General features: G+C 50.5%; 1 protein-coding gene across 10 annotated transcripts in view; it reads left to right on the plus strand.

The window, feature by feature from the left end:
* The window catches only part of LOC142019959 (uncharacterized), a 29998-nt gene extending 13979 nt beyond the window's left edge, over window positions 1–16019 (plus strand). For 8 of the 10 annotated variants that reach the window (XM_075007392.1, XM_075007391.1, XM_075007393.1 and 5 more), the window contains 9 exons: window positions 4115–4453; window positions 6608–6877; window positions 7616–7732; window positions 8309–8410; window positions 9872–9994; window positions 10850–10945; window positions 11439–11531; window positions 12381–12445; window positions 13998–16019. In XM_075007392.1, coding sequence (XP_074863493.1) covers window positions 4115–4453; window positions 6608–6877; window positions 7616–7732; window positions 8309–8410; window positions 9872–9994; window positions 10850–10945; window positions 11439–11531; window positions 12381–12445; window positions 13998–14036 — 1244 coding nt within the window. In that variant the 3' untranslated portion in view covers window positions 14037–16019. The remainder of the gene's footprint in view (window positions 1–4114; window positions 4454–6607; window positions 6878–7615; window positions 7733–8308; window positions 8411–9871; window positions 9995–10849; window positions 10946–11438; window positions 11532–12380; window positions 12446–13997) is intronic. The other 2 variants (XM_075007399.1, XM_075007400.1) reach the window with 1 other exon arrangement.
* Window positions 16020–16751: the final 732 nt, after the last annotated feature.

Here is a 16751-nt window from a genome sequence, read left to right on the forward strand (position 1 = left end):
ACCCCACCACATCCTATGGAGGGGATGGCTTTGCGAGGGTGCTGGACAAGGGAGGTCCAGCCTGTACTTTCAGCACTAATGCCACCTCTGGTCCGGGTGAGGCACAGCAGTCTTAAAGAAGCAGAAATGTTGTCTCTGAAGCAGAAAACTCTGCTCAGCGGCAACTATAGGCTACGTCTAGACAGTGCCCTAACCTTGAAATAGGCTACTTTGGCACATGGTGCTGTCTAAACAGCACCACCTGGTGAAATAAAGCCTCCTTTCAAGGCATCCCTGTACACATGCAACGAGGTTTACAGGGATGCCAGAATAGCACAAACTGTTATCTCAAACACTGTTTCGAGACACTGGGTGTGTTGCATAGACATGGGAAGCTATCTCATGATACCTTTGTACCCTGAAATAGCACCCGCCGTCTAGACATAGCTGTAGAGTTCTTTCTACTCCACAATATTTCAAATCACTGTTCAAACAGAGCTAATGAACATGAACAGCAATTGCGCGACTGCTTATTCCCATTTTACAGACAAGGAAAATGAGGCATCCAGATAGGCCAAAATATTTAGGTGCAAGCGTATGCAGCCTACTTTTTTTTTCAGATCCTGGACTCTATGAATTTCATAAAAGACTGAAATATAATAGAGGTTGAACCTCTCTAATCTGGAACTCTCATCTGGCAACATCCGTAATCCGGCATGATTTTAGTTAGTTGGATGACCACTTATCATGGTTGTGTCCAAATTTCCTGCAGTCCCATAAAGTTTGTTGACAGCCACCAGTCCTGGCTCTTAGTTTTCTGTGCGTTATTTAGCTGTAATTTGCCCTAAATGTCTTCGAAGAGCCCAGTAAGCAGTGGAAGAGTTGGTAATGCTGCTAGACGATACTGACCTTTTGTCCGGCACCAGTCAGTCTCGAGGGTGCCGGACGAGAGAGTTAACCTTTAGTAAGCTCCTCCGTGTTCAGGAATTCATAAGAAACTACTCTGTGCTGGTGTGAGGCACGTTCAGGCAGCGTCCTTGAAAGATAACGTGTCTGCATTCCCCAAATTATAACGCTTATTGTCCCTCTGATGCTTTCTCCTTACTCGGTATATTTTTCCGGCGCAAGTTCTAAACATTTCCCGCAAAGTGCTGCTTCACAGATGTTTGCTTCCAAGAGACACTGCCTTCCATCTTGGCTCTGAGGGAGCTTTTTTGCTTCAGGGGGTAAATGCCTCAGTATTTTCTTCCTCCCCCACCCTCACAGAGCTGTCCCATGATGATGACCTGAATTTTAATCGCAAACTGTTGATGGGATTTTCCCCATGTTAACAGATAAGCAGCATAGCTCTGCTTACAGAATGCTGTTAAAGGCATTTAACCAGCACAATGCAGCTCTGCACTGCAAGGGTAAAACTTGCTTGTGCAGGAGATGGAGATTTCACAGGGACAGTCCAAGGCTGTAGAAGGAATTCCCACTGTAAGAGTTGAGCTTTGATTCAGGTGTCATCTCTTTCCACTGGTCAGACCCAGCCGGGCTGCTCTGTTCTTTTACACACTGTAAAACCAGGAGAATTTTGCTGATTTCCACATGGCTTTGTTGTGCTTGCACAATATGGGTTCTCAACCTTCATTTAAAATGCCAGTCACCTGATCTTTTGCTTTCCTTCGTATTCTCAGCATTGTCACTTGCTTGTGGTTTTGTTTTCTGTGTGTGTCGCTCTGTTACTTATTTTTACTGTTCGACGCGTGTGCTGTATTAAGCAAATTAAGAGGCTGAGCTATGTGTGCAGATCCTGCGCATGCAAGGTGGATAGTTCTGTGAACAGCAAAATTATGTAGCATGCTGGTGGCTTGGCAGTTGCTTCATTTTTTCAAAGCAATCCTGACCACACAAGAAGAATGCGGCCACAGCGCACATGGGCACCAGTGGGGATCCGTTAACTGTTCCGCCCTGGGGCTCAGAATTGCTGTTGGTGGGCCTGACTGGGCTAATTTGAACTATAGCTCATAGCCAGAAAACACAATTTAAAACAATAATAGTTAGCTCATACCTGGTTCCTCAGCTATGTAGAGCTCAAAGCACCTTCACACTCTTTTGATGTGTTTGTCCTTCCTGGGAGGCAGAAACGTGTCTCATTAGCCTCATTTTCCAGAGGCACCAAGAAGCCTAAGAGACTTGCCCAAGATCACACAAGAAATCTCTGGCAGAGTGAAGAACTGCACACTGGGTTTCTGACTCCTAATCTAAGCAACACTTGCTCTCTCAGATTAGGGACTATTCTGCAAGGAACACTGTGGTTAATTGCGCGGTGCACACAGAGCTCTGAATTACTGCCTTAAAAGGCCATAGATGGATGAGCGCTGAAGGAGGACTGGGCAACTCACTACCAGAGTGGCTAATTAACCCTTTTCTTGCCAGCTTTTTCATCATCCCAGGTACCTCAAATTGCTCCATAAAACACATCCACTTTAGCCCTTCTTAACTGCCCAATGCAATCAATAGGGCCGGAGTCTATGTACTTCCTCCCATTGTAATTTCTCCACCTCCTGTACATATTTTTGCCTTTATGAATGCAGACTACCTAGAGCCTTAGTCACACAGGTGCTGTAATGCTTTGGTGAGATTTCAGTCGGGCAGGGGAGAGGGGTTAGCAGCTGTTGCGGGTGGATTTGATGGCCTGTGCTTTGCAGATACAGCAGGAAGTCAGACAAGATGATCTTTGCTGGTCCCTTCTCTCCTTTAGCTTTGTGACCCTTTGGGTTATGTTAATCTTCAACTCCCCTCTGGCATCATCAATAACCGTGAGCTCAGCGCCCATTGGTGTCTGATGCCCCTCTCTCTATTTCCTTCCAGCTTTGCCTATCCTGTGCAGAGTGGCTTAGTTTCTGTAGACTAGCTCCGCACCAATCTACTATATCATCTATCCAGTCTCTGTGGGGTCTGCCTCTCCTATTCGAGCCATCCATTATGCCGAACACCAGGGTCTTGATTTTTCGTTTGTCGTTCATTCTGCAAATAGGTCCAAATAGTTGTAGCTTCCGTTTTATAACCTTCTGCAGCAGGTTCTCTTTCGGCAGTATCTTCCTATAGAATTCCTCATTGGTGACCTTCTGCATCCATCCTATTCTCAGAATCTTTCTATAACAACTCCTTTCGAATGCCAATAGTCTTCTCTTCGAATCTTTTGTTATCACCCATGTCTCACATCCGTACAACATGCTGCTGAATACACACGTTTTCAAGACGCCCAGCTTCATTCTTAAGCTAATTGCTCTGCTTTTCCAGATCTTATCCATCCCCTTCAAACTCGCTCTTGCTTTCGCTATTCTAGTTGCTATTTCCTTCTTCCAGTCTAGATCATACGTTATGTTGCTCCCCAGATATGTGAACTTCTCTACGTTTTCTAGTTCAATACCATCCACGCTGATCTTCCTTCATATTTCCTTATCTCCAAATACCATTGTTTTTGTTTTATGGATCTTCATAATCAGTTTCCGCTGCAGGCCATGCTGCCAGCAACAGGAACAAGAGTTGTGCTGGTGCTGATACCAGGAGCCAGACAGCAGTGTGAATTCACAAGAGTGGCCAGGGTATGATAAGAAACTCCCTGGAAACTAGCGAGGGACACAGGGTTTAGCTCTCTGCCTGGGGCTGTGACTGACTTCCCCTTTGGAGGAGCAAATCTCTTGAACAGTGTCTGGCACCAGCTGGTTACATCCCCGAGAGCCTTGGAATTTCCCTCTGTGTTTGAGGAACTTTTTTTAAGGAACTACTCCTGAATGGGATCAGCTGTTGATACTCCTCTTGTTGCAATTAGGCAGAAATGGCATTTGGTTTTACTCCTGCTGCTGCACTGAGCATTCCGGCTGCCAGGCTCTTTGGGCCGGGCCAGTGCTCCGGCCATGAGGGCGTCTGGGCTGTGGCTGCTGCTGTCAGGTGAGCCAGGGGTGCAGAGCAGTCCCAGAGGGGGAGCAAGCGAGAAAAGTGGCTGCCGGTGACCCTGGCACAGCGCAAATGGGGCAGAGGAGCCACGGGACTGCAGCAGCAGGGAGAATTGAAAATGCCCTTTGGGTGTGGCTGTATGGCTGACCCTTTTTTTCTGCTTTTTCACTGCTCTTCCCTCTCCGACTAGCCCTGATTTTCCAAAGGACTTCAGAAGCAGCAAGACCGCTGGAAAGAAAAGCTGCAGCTGTGGGCTCCTCGGTGTTGCTGTCTGCTCCAGACAACACAAAAGACATCAATTTCATCCAGTGGGAATATCTAAATGACTCCAAACCGTACTTCATTGTGCAGTACTATAAGGATTCACAAACGCCGACTGTCTATGAACCCTTTACACACAAAGTAGTTTTCTATGTCTCTGATGGCTCCCTCTTGCTGCAAAATCTACAAGAGTCCGACAGTGGGATCTACAAAGCCAGTATCAATTTGCTGGAGAGTGAAGCCAAAAGAACCCTTCTGGAAGTTCTCAGTAAGTGAGACAGGCTGAGGAGATGCCTTTTTCTTTCAGCATTTACATATCAGGACATGAGAAGGGAGTTTAGGTGGGAAAAGAGAAGGGCCACAATAAAAGCTTTTAACTACCTGAAGGAGGAGGGGAAAAAGTATTCTCCTTAGCCTCTGTTGCTAGGACAAGAAGCAATGGGGTTAAATTGCAGCAAGGGAGGTTTAGGTAGGATACTAGGAAAAACTTTCTGCCTGTCAGGGTGGTTGATTACTGGACTAAATTGCCTAGGGGGTTGTAGAATCTCCATCGTTGGAGGTGTTTAAGAACAAGTTAGATAAGTATCTAACAGGGATGATCTACATCAGGGATTCCCAACCTATGGGTCGGGACCCAAACATGGGTCACCATTAGAATTTCTAAGTGTCGCCGGCTGGGTGACTCTGAGCCGCACATGGCTCTTTAAGGAGCCATTTGCAGCTCCCACCACTGCCTCCGCTGACTCCTCCGGCTTCCTTGCCGTGCTGAAACGAAATTCAGTTTAATTCATTTAACGGCTGGCAAGAGGGATCCGGCCGTTAAACCAATTAAACGGAGTCCCATTTCGGCGCGGCGCGGCAGGGAACTGCCTGTGCTGCAGGTAGGGGAAGAGAGTAGGAGGGCTGGAGGGAGCCATGCGGAGGAGGTGGTGGCAGTGATGGCCCGGCAAAAGAGCAGCAGGGGGGCAACAGTGGTGCTCGTTTGAGGTTGGTGGGGGCATGTTGGGGCTGCGAGGGGTTTAAGCCAGGGGAGGGGGAATTAAGATTTGTAATATTTTTTTCCCCAGGGGACAACCCTCCCCTCCCCCGATTTTGAATTGCCTTGGTCACAAAGTCTTACTGCATTGTCAATGGGTCACCATCTCAAAAAGGTTGGGGACCACTGATCTAGATGTATCAGTGAGGGAGCCGTGTTAGCCTGTATCTTCGAGAACAACGAGAAGTCCTGTGGCACCTTATAGACTAACAGATATTTTGGAGCTGCATGTCCTGTACTTATATTTGGTTTTATTGTAGTAAAGGTATTACCAGGATCAGGTATTTTTGGGGCAATTGGTTTAAAAAACAGAACAGCATAAGCACCGGGCTATATTAAAATTCCCTGGCAGGAAGTTGGCTTTTGGGAGTATTCTGTCTCTAGATATGACGTACAAGTGAAATAGCATAGCAGTAATATTGAGAATGAGATTTATAATAATTCCAATATGCATCTCATAGAGCTGGAAGGAACCTCAGGAGGTTATTGAGTCTATTCCCTTGCCCTCTTGGCAGGATCAAGCACCATTTTTTCCCTTCCCCTATTTGCCCCAGATCCTGACTAAATGGGCCCCTCAAGGATTGAGCTCACAACCTTGGGTTTAACAGGCTAGTACGCAAACCACTGGGCTATCCCATACTAGGATCTCAGCTAGTCTGGTATTCTGTCTTTATCAGTGGCCAATACCTGTTGTTTCCGAGGAAGGTGCAAGAACCTCAGTTACAGAATACCCTCCCAGCAGGTATCAGAGGGGTGGCCGTGTTGGTCTGTATCTGCAAAAACGAGAAGTCCTGTGGCACCTTATAGACTTAACACATAAGACCCACTTCGTCAGACGCCCACGAAAGTTTATGCTTCAATAATTCAGTTAGTCTGTAAGGTGCCACAGGACTCCCCACGGGGGGAATTTGCTTCCTCACCTCCTCTGTTAGTGGCCATCTAACCTGTGCCTGAGAGGGGTTGTATTCGTTCTTTTTAAAACGAATCATTATGGAAGCCTGTCTAAAATCACCATGAACACTCTCATTTCTAATGCAAACATCTAATTCTTCTATGAATCTTACTAAGCTCTTAGCCTGACTGATACCTGGTGGAAGTGAATTCCACAAGCTAATAGTGATTGAGAGTTAAAAAAAAAAATCCTTCTAAAAGAAAATGGATTTTGTTGCTTTTCTTTTTCATCAAATGTCCCATTTCACTGCAATGATGAAGAGAAATACCTGGCCTAGGGTTTAATCTGAGTGCAGAACTTCCGCAGGGCTCATGCTGGCAGGGGCCTGTCCCTGCTCAGCTTTCCCCAGACAGGCTCCTGAACCCTTGTAACTCCAGGAAAGAAGCTCACGTGTTGCTAAGATTGAAGCTGCGGCAATGTTGTTCTTTTTTCAGGGCCTGTGTCCCAGCCTCACATGTGGAGCAATTACAGACAGGCTGGTTCACTGATCGAGTTATTCTGCAACGTGCCAGAGGGATCAGTGGAGAAGATTGACTGGGAGAAGGATGGAGAGCCTCTGCCCTTGGAAAGGTGTTACCTGCTTTCTAAAAACTACAGTGTTCTGCACATTGAGAAAGGCGAACAAACAGATTGTGGCTCCTATTCCTGCAATGCCAGCAATCAGGTCAGCTGGCGGGAAGCCTCACTCAACTTGACCATTGTTGGTAAGTGGGTTTCCTGGGCTTCATTTTGTAGTTGCCCTATTTAATAATCGCTGTAACATGCTAAGCAGCAATGGGCTTAAACTGCCGCAAAGGAGGTTTAGGTGGGATATTAGGAAAAACTTCCTGTCAGGGTGGCAAAACACTGGAATAAATTGCCAAAGGAAGTTGTGAAATCTCCATCACTGGAGCTGTTTAAGAGCAGGTTAGACAGACATCTAGCAGGGATGAGCTAGATGGTGCTTGGTCTTGTCGCGAGGGCAGGGGACTGGACTTGATGACCTCTCGAGGTCCCCTCCCAGTTCTAGCATGCTATGATTCTAAGCTACAGAGCCAGTTTGAATACAATTCTACTTCTCCCACGAGGCAGCAGTTTGTGAATCGAGCTGGTCGTTTCCCCTGGTGGTAGGTGTGTTGGGCTGGGCACAGGTGGGCTGTGTAACACCCAGCGCTCTCCTGCCTGTTGTGTTATTTGAATGAACGCAGCAATGATCTCGTTGCTTCCTGCTGTTGGTGCAGCTCTGCAAAAGAGGGTAGATCCCCCCCGAAAGGGTTTGTCTTTAGGACACGGCACCCCCACGGAAAGGGGATGACAATCCTCTTGTGCAGAAATCCCAGCTCCCAACAGCTTACTCTGCCGCTTTTGAGCTCTCCGGTCTGCCCTCAGCCTCTCTGTTCCGTTCATTGGTTATTTCTCTTCCACTTCCTTGTGAACTGGGATTTATTCTCTCCACGTACCAGGTATCCCAGCTTCTCTCCAACATGCTCTGGAAATGTCAGGTGTTGCTTTGGCATTGGCTGTGATCTCCAGCATGGGCTTCTTTCTCCTCTGCTGGCAGTCAGGAAAGCGAAGAATTAGTGAGTATTGCATCCACCTGTGGATCTTGGATAGTATCTGTGGTACACAAAACTGAACCTTCTTCTCTTCTTTCCTGGAGAACAGATCTCAGAATGGCAGGTAGAATCGGTCAGTTGCTTTCCCCTGGCCTCCCATGGTATGTCTACTCTGTAGTACAAAACTTGCACTGCAGCTGTGGTGGGTCCAGGCCAGCTGACTTGGGCTGGGGTTGCTGGACTGTTAAATTGCAGCGTAAGCATTTGGGCTCAGGGGAGAGCCTCAGACCCCAGCTGTCGACATTTCCTCTGGGTTCCAGGTTCTTTTACAAACCCAACATCTGGCCAAGTTTCTCAAGCTGGACTGAGTTTGAAGCCAACCAAGTGGTTTCTCGTGTTTTCACCTGAATGGGGACACATCTTTGTGGTACTGGCTAAGTTTGGCTTTGAGTTTGGGGGCTGGTTTGAAGGTCAGAGAGAATCAGCCTTAGGCAAACCGAAACTGAGTGGTGGCATCACCCCTTGTAAACAGACTCCACGGTGCCTCAGGTGGTGTGCAGCTTTGGGTACTCACAGTTGGTGTGTTTGTTGCTTTTCTAGAGGGAGAGACCTGGAGATATCTGGTCGTATTCATTCAGGGCCTGGTGTGTATCTCTTCTGCCTTACTGTTTGCTGCCACTGTTCTCTGGATGCAGGAGGAAGGTAGAGTCCCTCAGCTTTCCTACTAACAAACATGTAGGTTTCAGACCGTAAGGAGAGAAGTCGGGTGAATTGGATGAACCTAAGAAGAACAAAGAAGAAACCTACGGTTAATGAAAGGGAAGTGACCAGATTCACGGCCACCTCTGGAGCTAGTGCAAATCAAGATAGAGCCGGTGAAGCCAGTGGAACAACACAGATTTACACCAGCTGTGGAACTGCAAAAACTGGGACAACTGTAGCATGAAAGGAAAGAAAGTGAAAGAAAGATTCTCCACCCCTTGAGGTTTTTAAGTCCCGGCTGGACAAGGTTCTGGCTGGGATGACTTAGTGGGGGGTTGATCCTGCTTGAAGCAGGGGGCTGGACTGAGGTCCCTTCCAGCCCTGTGATTCTGTGAAAGTGCCAGGAGTGATTCTGGTGGGGTGTCAAAGAAGCACCAGAGGGTTTGGGGGTGGGGCGGGTCTGCAGTCTCATAGGCAGAGACCAGAGCAGCCGGGGGTGGGAGAGGGAGGGCAGCAGGGGTGGTGGATGTTTCATGAGGGTGCGATCGATTTGCTGACTGAAGGTTTCGGTTTAGGGAGAATTCTTCTCTTGCCTCTGGGGCTGGAAGTCGGCGCGTTATGCCTCCGCCGGCGGCTCTCACCCTTGTCTTACCAGTCCCCAGCTGCAACGCTTCCCTGCTATTGACTTCACCTCCAGCCCGGGAGCCAAACCCTGCTGCCCGCAGCCCCCGTGTACCCCGTTGTCCTCGCAGCCCTCAGTGGGGTGTCACTGGTGTAACTGACGCCCCGCTGTAGCCCGGGGTGGGCGAACTACGGCCCCGCCGGCTGCAGCCGACCCGTCAGACTTTAACCGGGCCTTTGAGCTCCCACTGGGGAGTGGGGAGGGAGTTTCCCCTGCCTCGGTGCTCTGCCTCAGGAGAGTTGTCAGAGGCTTGCCTTGGCCCACGTGTGCAGCAGCGCCGCACAGCTCCCAGGAGCAGCAGCCAGGGGGCTTTGCACACTGTCCCCGCCCCACGCGCCCGCTCTGCATCTCCCATTGGCCAGAAGCAGTGGGGGTGGTGCCTGCAGATGAGGCAGTGCGCCTGCAAACCACCACCCCCCACCCCAGTGGGAATGGGCTGCTGCCTCCAGGAACTGCTTCAGGGACTCCCAGCCCCCACGCCCCAAGCTCCTGCCCCAGCCGAGAGCCCCCTCCCACCCTCCAAACCTCAGGCCCAGCCTGGAGAACCTCCCGCACATTGAACTCCTCATTTCTGGCCCCAGGCCGCACCCCCTCCTTCACCCCAGTGTCGGGAACCTCACATACAGAGGGGTGGCCCCCAGGCCAAAACCTGCCCGCCCTGCTCAAGCCCCCTCTGTATCGCACCCAGACCAGGACAATGAGCCGTCGCCAGCATTTTGCCTTTCCTATGCAGGAGGCATCTCGTCAGTCTCTCTCTGAATCTGGTTTAATTTTCCCAGGTCCCTCTGCCGCCTTCATTTTGCTTGAGATTTTTCTTATCTATGCCGTAATAGTAACAGCCCTGATCTCGGCAACGTTGGCGTGTCAGCCTGCCAACCTCAGTGGATTTAAGACCAAACCATGTGAGTTCTTCTCTTCAGGATTTAACCCTGCTGGGGAGATAGTGGGTGAACAGCACCATTTCCTACATGGGCTTGAGCAGAGACCCTCACTTGAGTTAGAGCAAATTAACGGGGACATTTACTGGTACGCAGGTTCACATATACACCCGCTCCACAGCCATCAACTTTGTGTTCACTGCAACGCTATGGGGACGAGTAGGTCTTAACCTGTTCTGCCCGCAACACGTGGCTTTAAAAGGTGGCGAAATGGGCAAAGGCGAGTGCGGCAAGAAAGGACACGGGGCTTGTTTCCAAGATTCCCTCTAATTTTTTTCCATCAATGGGCAGAATAAATTTTGTGTCATGCGCCAAGGCATGACTCGACGTGCACCACCCATAGACACACACGCTGCCCACTGCGCCTGACTCTCTGCTGGGCGGCCGATCAAGCACTCTGCTTACAGGGATTGCTGCTCACTTCCAAAACCTCTGGGTCAGTAGTCCACATTTCTGATGTTCCCATTGCTTCACTGTAGCGAGCAGGGAGAGAACACCAGGAAGGCGGAAGGGATGAGTGAGCTCAATAACTATAGCTTTAGGTTGACCTGTCTGTTTAACTGTTGTGTTTTCACTCGCCTTTTAAGATGCCCTCTGCTGCTAGGCGAGCATTAGCGCCCAAACGTTCTGCCGGTTTCTTCCCATACTGCCAGATTGTGTTAGCGCGCAGCGCCCGGTGATCTGACCCTGACTGCATGAGGCCCTTCTTGGAATTATGCTCGGGCACATCGCATAGCAGCAGAGTACAGGAACTCTCAATAGGTTTGTCTGGCTGCTTCCACCTCCGAAAACCTTCCCCTGTTTCCTTCCCTCCCCCAGGGCAGCGTACTGTCCTGGACTCAGCAGCCCCCGGAGCTGTGATATTGGTGGTCCTGTTTGCCAGTCTCTTGCTCCAGAAAATCGCCCAGCTCCAAGGTGAGAACAGACCCTCGAGCGATCTGTGTTCACACTGCACGTTACCCTGAAGACCAATCCTCCCTTGTGGGAGCTGGAGGTTCTACATGGATGGTGCTCTGCAGAGTCTGGTTTATTGACCTCCTCAGCACTGGGAGCTCCCTGTATCAAAGCATGGGGACCCCCTCCCATCTCTGCTGTGTGATTATCCACACACAAAACTGACTAAACCCCCAGAACCCCTTCTCAGCACATAACCTGTACTCTGGAGGTCTGTCTCACGCTTGGCCACTCGGTAGTCCTGGTCAGGGGTCTGGGAGTGGAAATCTCCAGGGAAGCATGTTTGAAGCTCTTGCATTATTATAAAATATAGCTGGCCCGGTTCTCTCATCCCAGAGGCACAGCTCAGCCTCATAGGGCTCAGCATTTCAGCTCCCTTGTGATTTCTTTGGACAAACGAGCAACAGACTGAGTACTGACAAGCTGTAACTTTCTCTTAAAAAAAAATACACAGAGAGAGGCTGCTCCCAGTCGGTAGATCTGACAGGCAGCGTGGTTGCCTCAGCTGTGATCTCTTTCCTTGGCCTTCTGGCCCTCTTCATGTGGTGTAAGTATCCATGGGATTTCCTTCCAATCGCTGCATGCTCCTAATTTGTGGCTGCACTCTTTCCTGCATGACTTTGTGTATGGTTGTCTCCCTTTCCCATCACTTGGCTATCATCAGTGCTCTGGGAGATGTCTGATTCAGGCCTTGCTTTTACAGGTATTTAGGCACCTAACAATTCAGATTGGTGTCTCATGAGGTTTTTGAGAAGCACTTCTAGTTGTGGTGTTATGCACTGTGGCAGAGTCAGGCCCACTCCTGGTCCCCAGACCCCTGTTTGGTTCACAGTCCCACAGATAATTTGGGAACTGTGGGATGGGTACCACTTGCCCTTGCTGGGGTTTGGACTTCCTTCCCTTGGCTAGCAGGGCCCTTGAAGTAGGTTCCCCTTAGTCTGCCTGGGCTGAGTAAACAGTCCCACCCCTCCACCAGCTGACCTCTGAGGTTACCTGGGGGACAGGAACCCCAACACTCCTTGTGGGAATGCCTTTGCTTCCTGCGGTGTCTGAAGTATCAGCAAGAGCAAATGCTGTTGGAGAGTCGAGTGAATCAAATTAGAAGCAGGTACTTAACAGAGGTGAAGTACAAGTGATTGGGAGTGTTAGACCTGCAATTTCATTTTTGCAATCACATTTCTGCCCTCTGCTCTAAAATCCCCAAATCACAAGAGCCTTCTCCTTGTGGTGGAAAGGTGAGGTCTGGCAACTTATACTCTACCAACCGCTCCGAGGTCCACTCTTCTGCAAGCAGGCTCCCTGACGATGCCACACAGGGATGCAGATGCCATGTGCGTAGAGTGTGACTTACCCAAAATGCAGCACAGGAGCTAACCAGCCGCTGACTTCTTTGCAGATCACAGGATACAAGGAGACCACAGAGAAAATAAACCACACTCCGAAGAGAGAGCAGAACAGGAGGTAGCTGGCCTTGCAACTTTTGTCTACATTTTGAGTTTCCTCTGCCCCATCAGTTGCAAATGATGATGATGGGGAGGTGCCTGGCTTTAATCCACAGAAGGCAGGAGCCTGGGAACCAGAGCTGAAATCTGGCATTTGTAGTTCTGAATAGCTATCTATTCCAACCAGGGCTCTTCCATGGCCTTTCTTTCTTTCCCACACAAGAACATTAAGCATTACACTAGCATTGTGCTTTTGAAAGAGGCATGCAAATGAGGGCAATTGAAAATGCAAAGGAAGTACAGATTTACATATCTGGTGCCTTATTTGCATATTCTCCTTTCAAAAGAGCTTCTTTCGAAAGAAAAAAGCAATGTGGACGCGGCTCTTTCAAAAGTAAACCCCGTTTCCGAAAGGACCTTATTCCAAAAAAAATTTTGCATTTTTGATTTCCCTTATTTGCATGCCTCTTTCGAAAGCACAATGCTAGTGTAGACACAGCTTCTGGGTGCCAAACTTAACTTACTTTCAGCTTTGAGTTGTCCCCACCATCACCCCCACAAACGGCACTCAGGTATTTTATGTTTGGTATCTTATTTTCCCCCAGTTATATAGCCATGGATACAGGGTGCAGCCCAAGCATTTGACCATCTAGTTTCTGTAGCAGAACATGGCTGTACACATGCCAGCCTCAGACCTTTTCAGAGAAGCGGAAATTTGAAATAGCCACCCATTCAACTACAGTGCTGTTCCCCCGTTCATGCACAATGCCAGCCCGCCAAATGCAGATTGCATATCCGTTTATAAACCTACATCGGCTTAGAGGTCTTCATTTTATAGTCTCACCTTTGAAGAGGGAGCACAACAATGAGTTTGCTGGCAGGGGAAATCTGATTTTAGGGAAACTTTAGGCTGTCAAACTCATCTAAAATTAATGATCCTATGCCCCTTGTTTGCATGGCTGGTGTAGCCAGGCCAGTCCCAGGTTCCTGGAGAGACACAAGGCGAGTGAGGTAATATCTCTTGTTAGACCATTGTCGGTTGAGGAGAGAGAGACAAGCTGTCAACCATACACAGAACTTTTCTTCTGCTTATTGAGACGCTTGGAAGGTTGTGTTTCAGCACCAGAAGTTGGTCCGATAACAGCTTTTACCTCGCCCAGCTGGTCTCTCATAATCCTGTTAACATTCCCATGGCGGGGGGGGAGGCACTCCACCATGCTCAGGGTCCCATGATGGGTTTGTACGTATGCACAGCCAGACAGCCATAAAGTGGAGGTGGACCTGCACTCTCTCCATGGGGTTTCTGTGCTGCTGTCTTGTTTTCCAGCAGAGATGACTACAGCCCACCAAGTTCTCCAGAATGGCAGCATTATTCACACACCAGTGGCTGCTGGCATCCACTTAGCAATGGGGAGCTTTGAAATTCTCCCCCCACCCCCATCTGTGCAGGCCTCCTGCTGTCTGAACGTCTTATGGAGGGCTAAGTTTCCTGCACCCCGCGGCTGGGCTGGCACTGAGCTCTGGCAATGGGGGTGCGAGAAGGTATTTTATGCACATAATGTCTTGTACAGGTGGAGCAGGAAGCAGAGGAGACGCTACACCAGCTGTGAAGAGCATTCCCTAGTCTCGTGTCACCAGGATTGGTCCACAAGATGATCCAGTCTGAGCCTCTTAAACCGGGAAACTCTGGTCTGGCAACATCCATCGTCTGGCAGGACCCAAGATGCCCCTGGACCAGAGAAACCCGGCATTTAGGACTGAGACAGCAGGAGGGCCTGTGGCTGGGTGCGCTGCGTTGGCCAGGAGTCCAGCTGGAGCCAGTGGCAGTGGGGCCACGGCCAGCAGCACAAGTGAGGCAGGCGCCCAGCCAGCAGTGGCGCAGGGCTGGAGGAAATGGAGTGGGGCCAGCAGCTGGAGCTGAGAGCTGGGCTGGGGGACCACCCTTGACCTTCCTGCTCTGACAAACTCCCTCCTTTGGGACCGCTCAGGAGGGCTGAGCTGTACAGTAAACCCTCAAGAAGCACAATTTCAATTTGCGCTCACCTTGCATTAAAGTGCAAATCGAAACCGCCCCTCTGCCAGCCCCCGGGAGACACTGTACTGCAAGCTTCTGCCTGCACACTGGGCTCCCCAGCTGGGCGTGGCAGCCCCCCCAATTTCTTTCACCTTCCCTGCTCCCCCAGCCAGGGGCGTTCTGGGGATCTCCCCAACTCCACCCCTCAGTTTATGCAAAATTTGGTTTACAGGGCGGTTGGCCAGGACTCACCTCCGCGTAAATCAAGGGGCTACTGTATTATGAAATTTGGAAACCAGGTGTCATTATGGCCAGCTCTTGGCGATTCCCATGCCTGGCTCGTGCGCACGCGCGTGGGTTGGTATGTGGGTGGGTGTCGCTGAAATTTAACCGCCTGCAGGGGCCCTGTTTCAGCTTTGCCGGGGGGGGCGGGGTGGGGAACCTGTGCATGCTGTGATGGGTGGGGAGCAGAGTAAGGGCTTGTGGGGGGCGGCGGGGGGGAGGGGCCCAACAGCTTAAGCAGTGCTCAGCACACGTCAACTATTACATCAGGGATGGGGAAACAGCCTAGCCGTTCCCGCCCCCCACACACACACACACCTACCTACCTCTTTCCAGGAGCTACTAAGGCATCAGAAAACTCTTGTTTTTGGCAGCTAACATGGCAGTTAGCTGACAGGCACACTCTAGCTAATTCCTACACAAAAGAAAGGAAAATTGTATAAATATTAGACTCACTTTAGTACTATCCAGTGCTGACAGCTTGTGGCACATCACTTAGACACTACTCAGCCTTAAGATGCTAATAGCTATTCTTTGTTACTAATGCTGAAGGTGTGGAGGGTGAGAGAGAGAGAGTGCGCAAGCCTTTTAGGACCCGTGGGTTCTGCCGAAGGGGAGAAGGGTCTAGTGGTTACAGCAAGGCCTTTTTCTTTTTTGGGGGGGGGGGGGCCGCAGGGCAGGGACAGATGTATTTGGACACTATATAGGAACATCAGACTGGCCACGCTGAGTCAGACCAATGGGCTGCCAACAGTGGCTGATGCCAGGGGACATGAGTGCGGTGCCCTGCCCCCAGCCCTTGGCACTCTGGCAGTGAGTAAAAGGGCCTGGGACTCCAGCCACTGCCTGCTGCTACTCTTGGCAGGCATTGGGGGGGGCGGGGGGCTGCCCCAAGACTGCCCTGCTCTGACATCAGAGCAGAGGGCGGGAGGTTTGGGACAACATCACTATGCCCCCGCCCCCCCCAATCTCTGGCTGTGGGCTCCAGGCTCTCAATTCAGCTCTGCTGCTCCTAGCATCAGCCCCTCTCAGGTCACAGGTGTTCAGAAATTTAACTCCTCAGCTCCTGGCTTCAGCCTCACAGGAGAGGCTGGTGCTCACGCGATGGGTTTAGCCATGCCCTGTGCCGCCCACGCCCCCGCCCCCACCCCCGAAGCGTGTGCAGCCTCCCCCCCGGGGAGAATGCCAGTTTCATTTCTCTGCTCTTTGTGTGTGTGTGAGTGTTACTGCAGTTTTGGAGTTTATTTATAAGCATGCGTTTGTCTATAACAAGTAATAATCATTGAGAGAAACCTTACATCACACTCTGCCTTGTGTCTAACCTGACTTCTCACCCCCCCCCCCCCGCCCCACCTCCCTTCTGCTCCACAGCGAGGTGAGGGCTCCTTACCTCACCCTCAGGCTCCCCCCTCCCCGCCCCCCACCTGCCCTTCCCGCTGAAGGCAGGCTCAAACCCAGCACCTGCCGACTGCCACCCAAACCATTGTGAGCCTTTCCGGTCTCTCCAGAGGTTAAAGCACAGCCTCTCGCTCGCATTCTCTCCTGAAAAGATGAGTGACCAAAATGTAGGCGAGCTAGAGTGCGAGCCACCACCACCACATTTAGCTGGCTAAATCCCAGACTTTGAGTCCCAGTTTTGGCTCCATAAAATGGCCACGAAACCCGGTAGGTGTCTAAATTCACTGACCACCCAAGTTCCTATGGTGAAAATTCCTTCAATGCCAGGGTTTCTGGCCCTGGGCTGCAATGGGGGCGGTGAGCCTGGTCTGCCCAGGGTGCTTCATGAACTGTGAGGAGAAGGTGGTTGGCTGATTCAGTCCATATCCTCTGAGCGTGCCTGCTCGAGCAAGGCCCGGTGAGCATCGGGTAGCCTGGGGAGGGGGGTGTCACCTACCTTAAAACTTAACTTTTAGCCCAGAAGTGGAGGAGGCAGAACGCTGCCATAAATAGCGCTGACAAGTCCGAAGGATGCTGTAGTCCTGTGGTTTGGGTACCTGTGGGGCAGGTAGGAGACCCACAATGCAGTGCC

The sequence above is a fragment of the Carettochelys insculpta genome, chromosome 13 (genome assembly GCF_033958435.1).
Source record: "Carettochelys insculpta isolate YL-2023 chromosome 13, ASM3395843v1, whole genome shotgun sequence".
Classification (NCBI taxonomy): domain Eukaryota; kingdom Metazoa; phylum Chordata; order Testudines; family Carettochelyidae; genus Carettochelys; species Carettochelys insculpta.